Below are 7,961 nucleotides of genomic sequence, written 5' to 3' on the forward strand. Positions count from 1 at the left end.
TTTCCCTAGATGACTGTAAGTAGGGGACAAGGAGGCCATTTTCCTTTGTAGCCTTTCCCACAGTACAGCCAAAACACATGTAATCTAGTGAGAACAATTGTTCTCAACTTCCATTTTGCTTTTACTTGACCTGTAAAAGTGCTTACTGGCTGAAAAGTTTGTCTTTATATTTTTTTTAGCTGTGATACATTTAGCAAGAGATGCTCTAGGTAACCACCATGACCAGTAAAATCATCTTTCCAACATAATTTAGAAGTGTGACATTCTGTCTTGCAACTCCATTGGTGTAAAAGTGTTTCAAACTCTTATTTGTGCTGGTCATCTAAGTTGGCTTCTGTATGAACTTGAAGAGGGAAATGATCAAAATCCTGGAGGCATTTAGGACTATGACAGTTTTTCCTGGGAAACTAAAGGTCTTACTGTAATTTGCGTTACTGCAGCCTGTCAAATAGCCTGCTATGGGCACAAACTGTTAGTAGCAAATAAATCCTGTTTATCCAGTCTGCACGCTACCACATAAGTTTAAGTGAGATCCATTCTAAAAGAAAATCCTTTGTTGGCAGCTCAGTCTTTATGCCACCAATTTAACCATAAGCTTCTCATTATGAACATTAATAAGTACGGGGACTTACTGAGAGAAAAGGAACGCAGAATGCTGAACGATCAGGTATAAATGGCTAGATTATAACCTTAATTAGATTCCACAGTTACTTCCAAATCAACATCACTGGATACTCACAAAGCTTATCTTCCCAAGTCGACCAAACATATTTTGTTTGTATTTTAAAGACATGCATTCAGTTAATTCTTTGTTCTTTAGAACATGTCTACCATGTTCTAAATTTGTAATTAAAATTATGAATTTCTTATGATGGTAGTCTTAACAGCAAAATGAAAAAGCAGCTACAACACTACTCGTTATTAAATTACCGAATTCTTGAAACACCAACCTGCTCTCTGAATGGAATCTGTTAAAATTCTGTCTGATGTGTCATATTCCGTATGATAAATGTAGCCATTTTCAATAAAAGCCAAATCTATTCCTACAGAGAGAGAAAAAGCATGTTTGAAATCATGTAAACTTAAAACCACAAAACAAATAAGTGAAAGCCTCTGATATATTTCACACAAAACTTTGCTCTACTTTGTAGCCCACTCACTATCCATAAATATGAACAAAATAGTTTGCGTTGTAGAAGGAAGACTAACTGAGATTCCATGTGTATTTAAAAAAAGAACACTTAAAACATTTCAAAATATCTGTCTTTTCTAGTGTATTGATTTGCATCACATCTGTACAAACTGATCTCTACTGGAGAAACACATGAAAGTTCTTAATCATCTCATCTTCAGAAAAGATGTACGAGGTGGTTTCCAAACATTTTACTAGTAAAAACATCAACAGAGATCCATGCTGAAAAGTAATAAAAAGCAGCACTGTGAAACTACAGAAACTCCTCAAAATACCAGGTGTGTTCTTTTTACTTCTAATTTGTAAACAGCTTTTCCAATAGTCAATCTGAAAACTCTTAAACTCTTAATATAAAGGTCAAAATAATTTGTAAAAATAAACAAAATATATTTTTAAAAAAGGTTTTCTGCAAAATTAATTGCACATTCAATGTATGCCAAACACACACTGCCTCAGCTGCACAAGCACAAAGCTGCTGTCTGTAATCTGAATCCTCACAATTTTGCAGAGGGTTCACAAATCAGACCTCAATTCTATCAGCAGACAATGAGGAACAAACTAGTTCTTTAAATCAATTACTTCATTTCTATTTGTTTAGAAAAAACAGAGGTCAATGAGAATTTATTTACCATTTATCACCCAGGTATGATTCTGAACAAATAAAGAACTCGTTGTGCAAAATCAGCTACTTTATTTTCAGGCCAGAAGCGTACTTTGGAACAGTTCAGAATATGACAACACGTTTTGTTCTAAGAATCAATTCAGAAATATTGCTTTTCTTGAAAATGACTCCAATGACAACCTGTGCCAGACAGCAAGGATTTTACAGAGGTTTAGATTCCTTTGAGTTGTGTTTGCATTGCGTGTTTCACATGTCTTCCCACTGGTCATTCTCTGCAGAATGGACAGCAAACTGTACACAGATTAGCAAAACAAAAAATCTGCTGCCCTGTGCTTGATTATGAAAAAAAAAAATAATGAAAATGCATTAATTACTAAGTCGCTGTCTTAAAAAAAGATTATTTTGGTTTATCCATTAGGTACAGACATTTAATCCCTGCAACCAGGTTATTAGCATCATTACCAAAATGTTTCAAATCAGAATTATTTAATTCCTGGAGTGTTTTCCTCATTTTCAGGAAGCTTTACCATGCAGTCTCTTCTGCTGGAAAACAGCAGTCTCCAAAAAACATCCATAACAACCTACCCGACAAACCAAATCTAAAGACTCTTGCCTTCAAAAAAAAAAAGCAGGACAATTTGCTCCCAAACTGAAAGACAAACCAAATTTGAGGACCTTCACAGAGTGAACTGCAGAACATTCTCCGCTTTATAAACTTAAGATAAATTATTGCATAATGTGCATTGACATCTCTTCTGGTAACATACCTGGAACATTGCCAAAGTCCCTGTAGATACGGAAGTCTGTATCTGCTGGGATAATACCACTCTGAAATATTTCCTGTGCCACCACAGACGCAAAGGGATGTTTGGCTGCAACTACATACGCTTGTACCAACCAAGGATTCTCAGGTCCTAACAAAATATGAGCAGAAAGTTCACAACAAACACTTTTTGAACTTCAGTTAGGATATGCATCTTTATCATAACAAATAAATAATGCAAAGGAACTCACTAGAGTTTTAATGCTGTTGCCCCACAAGCTATATACTAAGTGCATTTGTGTTGGCTGAATGACTCACACTTCAGAAAAAGAATTAGTTATGCTTGTGGAAAAAAAAAACAAAAAAAAAACCACCACCAAGCAACACATGACTTGAGTGTTCAGTGGGAGAGCAGATAAGCCATCTCCCCAAAAAGACCCATCAGTACTGAAGAAGTCACAACCTTCAGCATGGTTTCCAATTTATCATTTATGTATCACACCTCAAAATTGTTGTTTAGATAAAAGTCTCTCCTTAGTGGAGAGACTCCTCTCTCCTAAGCGTTCAATGCAAGTAAGCAACTAAGCAGGTCCAGGAGTATAAAGAAATCTGCAGTCCGACTAGGATGGAGCAGAAGTTTAACTGTAGTCTACAACACAGAAGTTTTGCTGCTTCCTGAGCAGCAGATGGAGTTCTAATGCCAACATGTCCCTGCAAAGATTTTGAACTGCTGTGAAAATTAAATAAAGCATATGAGTATGCAAGATATATGAGATATCCAAATCTGTTTTTCTCCTTATTACCTTGATGTAAAAGGGAAATATAACTTCTGTGATTCAGTTCTATACAGGCTTCCCACCTATGAGGCAGATTCTGTGGCAGCGCTTTAGCCTACATGTTTCTAAAGATAAAGAGCAACTTACGTGCTGCACAGGGTTGGGAAAGAGGCACAGAGGTTCTCCTGACTTTTGCTTAGGAGTCAGTTTCAATACTCCTTCAAGTCTAAATTGTTTATTATCAAATTATCCTAGAGTAGAAACTGGACACAATGCAAGCTCATACCTGTTTGAAAAACAAGTTCTTTTCCTCCTACACCTGCTGCCTCCAGGTTAATAAAAGCTCTAATTGACTTGGCCCACTCATGTTGTGTAATGAAGCCGTGACTAGCCTTGATGGGAAAACAACGAGAAAAAAAAATAGGTCAAATATCTTCCAGTCCAGCCTAAATGTTATTTTCCATCATGTATGATCATAACTCAAGATTGGAGAAGGCAGCCAGATCACTTACAACACAAACAAATGCAGAAAATGCAAGTCTTCTAATTAAATTAATATGGACAATATTCTTAATCTAAGTATATTTTTCCCTTCGAAATCAAATACATTTTCCTCAGAATGTTAAGACTGACATTTCACTAATATTTCAACAGATGAAATACAAGCCGTATCTGCAGTTATGCTTTCCTTTGTCAGTCTTAATACAGAGCTTTGATGTATATTTTATAATTCTGGCTCATTCTCACCTGCAAAATATTTTCTTCTGCACCATTAAATAAGAATATCACAGCATGCTGCAGGGGCTCTGATGATTTTGAAAGTGTGCTAAGTATTTCAAGCATCACTGCGCAGCTAACAGCATCATCACTGGCACCTTAAAATAATCAGCAGAATAGTACGGCTTACAACAAACGCACAGAATTGCAACAAAGACCAGAGAATAAAGAAGCCTATGCTACCTCAGTCAACAAGGAAACACCAGAATTCACACCTTTAAAATATTCTTAAAATTAAAGTATACATTATAATACAGTATTTTCATGATCAGGTGCTTTCCACCATCCTTCCACCATTCTTATTTGCAGAAAACACGTTTTGCTCTGAGCTCAGCAGTCTGTTGTCTTTGAGTTCCTCACCCAACACTATTCTAGACTTAGTCTCACTTCTCCACACCTCCTCCCATGCCCTGCCAGCTTTTTCATCTTGATTAAACATCCATCTTTTAGCCAAGGTCTCCCATTGCCCCATTTCCCTCAGTTCGGTGCAAGCTGTAGCATCTCCCTACTCTAATCAATAAAATTTGGGAACAAACAGAGAAATTTAACCTCATCCCTTCAGGCCTGGGTTGCATATATGATGTCAACGCACATTGAGATGACAATGGCAGTGTGGTCAGGTCTCAGTATGCTATTAGGGCAGACTCATTAGCTGCTAAAAGTTTTTAATTTACACATCGAAAAAGCAGCTTTTCTAAAGCTTGTAATTTGGCAAAATTTAGACATACCTGCCCCACCCATGAAAAGAGCACAGTCCTGAGACAAACACAAATCTCAGTCTAAATTTTAAGCTTAGCTTAGTCTATGGAAGTACTTTAGAACCATAGAGTAGTCTGGGTTGGCATGGACATTTAAAGGTCATCTAGTCCAACTTCCCCTGCAATGAGAATAAATAAATAAAAAAAAAAATCCCAAAATCTTTCCAGTACACTCTTCTGTAACCTATTTCTCAGAAATTAATGCCTTGTTCTGCTAAAAGCTTTCCAAAAAGCCCCCCCAAACTATTTGATTTAAAGCCCTGATTATATTGATACCCAAATTTATCAGTAGCCTACTCTTAGCCACACTGCGTTCTTTTATCTAACTTATGCTGTGCTGAAAAGTAATGAGTGATTACAGTTTTCAGCAAGATTAATCACTTCTCTGCCTTGCTCTGAAGCTAAGAAAACCAGAAGTTACTGGTTTCAACAGACATAGATTTACATGTTATTAAAGCAGCCATGTAGCTATAGACAATGACACAAGCTCACAAAGAAAGTATCATCCTCAAATACTTCATACACAGCAAAACTGACCAGAGGTTAACAGTTTTTTTGGCAAATATCAGTAACCTAAGAAAACCATGTTATCAGGTCCCTGTGATAATTTCAAGGATGTTTCTGCCTTCAAGTTTATTAGAAAAGAATCAAATAGGCCACATAAACGGAACATTAGTACCATCAGAACAAGAGACATGTTTTAGGAGTTTACAGCTGATGTTTCTCTTTCATAAGGAACTCAGGCTTTCTTGAACTGAAGTTCTAATGGTTTAGTCATCTTTTACGCATAAGCATCAACAGCAGAATATGTTTTATTATCTGATTTTCAAATATATTAACTCATTGATCACAGAGTCCTGCTGCTTATGGTTAAATAACACCTTCTTGGTAATGAAAAAAAAGCTGTAAGCAAGCAACTTGCAGAAATACAGGAGAATAGAAAACAAAAAGTTTGTGCTTAGGTTATGTGCAAGTTTCACACTAAGAAAAGGAAAAAGCAGCTCCTCACTCTTGTGGCAAAGGGCTAGGCTACTTTGTGATTAAGGGCAAGCATACAGGCTGATTTCTAGCTCCTCCACAGATTTCTTTACAACCCCATACAAATCACTAATATTTTTTGGCACCTCTGTGCAAGGTTGGTGAAATATTATGAGTAACTGTAAAGAAAGCATTTGATGCAGACATAATCTTGCATTACAACCCAGAGAAGGGGACACACAATTTACATAGGGAATCAATTTAAAGACAGTTTTCAATAATCACTGTATTATGCTTGTGAAGTATTCTTTCTATGTCTAGGCAGCCGTATTTAGACTATAGATACAGTAATTAGCACTTCTGCAGTTGCTAAATCACAAAGCACATATAATAATCATGCACTTAGGCTTAATTTTGGAAACTCATCTTGCCTAAATACGACTGAGGAGAAAAAGAAGCTCTGTATACTATTTGATGAAAGAAAAAAGGCACAAAGAGTACAGCAAGTGCTTTGTTTCTCTAGCCAATTTTCAATAATGAAGACTATTTGCACATGCTAAAGAACAGAAGGCTTACCCCCCAAAAATAAGGTATTGTGTGGGGTGTAAATGAAGAAACTTCACTAGAAGCCGTGCTGTTGGTGACTGAAATCTGTAAGTACTTTTCAACTGCAGGAACAGACACACACCTGTGGCTGAGTGTTACAACAAATACTTTTGTGCAGTTTTCAGTTCCCTACCTTCCTGGCACTGTTAAAACCATGTATTTAAGAAAGCTGTTTACACCCTTGCTGCAATAATTATTTAACATGATTATATTTATAAAAATGCAGAAGGACAAGAATAAGAGAGTATGCAACAGTGACAGTGAAAGTAGCAATGAGAGAGATGTACACGCTACCAAGGCAACAGTACCTTAATCTTTTATTGCTACAGTCTTTTGAGACAGAAGCTTTGAATGCTGAAAGGGGGAAAAAAAAAAAAAAAAAGAAAGAGGCATAGCTTAAGGATATTACACTAAAAATTTGAGATAAAGTACGACACCAACAAAGGGAGGGGAAAACACAGACTGGTTAGTGGGGGTGCAAACAGTCTCTGGCACAAAGCATCCTGTGAAAGGAAAGTACAGAAGTATGGAAAGACCTGAACAACAGGACGAAGCAGCACATGAACCACATGCATAAGCAGCAAATTACAAGACAGGCAGATATAACCCCACTTTCTAGAAATCTAAATATAGTATCCATAAGTTGCTGCCTACAAGAAAGTGAGAGTGAAATCCTGACTTTAATAGGACCAACCTGTCACACTAAATACTGAATCTCACTGAAGTCAAGCAGACTAGTTGACACATGCAGCATTCTAGCATGTGGCTATAAGGCTACTTGATATGAGAAGACAGCGAGCCAAGCTTTATGGCTCATATAATATATAGAAACGCAGAATGAACATGTGGACCTACCCGGGGTATTTGGTACGGAATCAAAGTGACAATTGGACAACACTGCATGCTCAGCTCCATTTCGGGGTTCCAGCTTCACTACGACATTGGTTATGTTTGCATAGTAACTAGTAAAGCCTCCTAAAAAGTCAATGCTGAAGGAGCCTGTAGGCCTCTGTATGTCTACAGATAACTTGTGAGCATCTGTGCTTTCTCTTTCTATTGCCCTAATTTGTTCTAAGAGGTAGTTAACTGCAAGAACTTCATTTTCTGGACTTCCAACTGTTCTGGGCCCAATTGCTGTTATGTTGTCAAGATATCCCCTGCAAGAGATAAATTACACATTCAGCATCAACATGTTCAACATTTAGTGCGTAACTTACCTACAACTATAACCATTTGTACGTTGTCCTATTTCAAAACTCACAATAAGTGGGAGAGACTAGAGCCAATTAGACAGTAACAGCAGTCAAGATGCCAAAGATCATTATGGTAATGGGCATAAAGTGCTGATCTTTACTCAGGGCTCCTCATCCTGTCTATCACAATATTAGACCAAACTACTGCTTTTCTGGTTTGAACATATCAATCCAAGGAGAAACAAAAGGGTGAACGGAGAAGCTAAAGATTTTACCTTTAGCAAGGTCCTTCACAT

General features: G+C 37.0%; 1 protein-coding gene across 1 annotated transcript in view; it reads right to left on the reverse strand.

Annotated features, from left to right (window-relative positions):
- The window catches only part of ERMP1 (endoplasmic reticulum metallopeptidase 1), an 18,273-nt gene extending 10,433 nt beyond the window's left edge, over window positions 1–7,840 (reverse strand). The window contains exons 1-6 of the mRNA XM_009890667.1: window positions 7,827–7,840; window positions 7,328–7,629; window positions 4,101–4,228; window positions 3,640–3,745; window positions 2,582–2,728; window positions 951–1,043 (exon numbers count right to left, since the gene is read on the reverse strand). Coding sequence (XP_009888969.1) covers window positions 951–1,043; window positions 2,582–2,728; window positions 3,640–3,745; window positions 4,101–4,228; window positions 7,328–7,629; window positions 7,827–7,840 — 790 coding nt within the window. The remainder of the gene's footprint in view (window positions 1–950; window positions 1,044–2,581; window positions 2,729–3,639; window positions 3,746–4,100; window positions 4,229–7,327; window positions 7,630–7,826) is intronic.
- Between the last annotated feature and the right edge of the window lie 121 nt (window positions 7,841–7,961).

The sequence above is a fragment of the Charadrius vociferus genome, unplaced genomic scaffold (assembly GCF_000708025.1).
Source record: "Charadrius vociferus isolate BGI_N301 unplaced genomic scaffold, ASM70802v2 scaffold188, whole genome shotgun sequence".
NCBI classification, from domain to species: Eukaryota; Metazoa; Chordata; class Aves; order Charadriiformes; family Charadriidae; genus Charadrius; species Charadrius vociferus.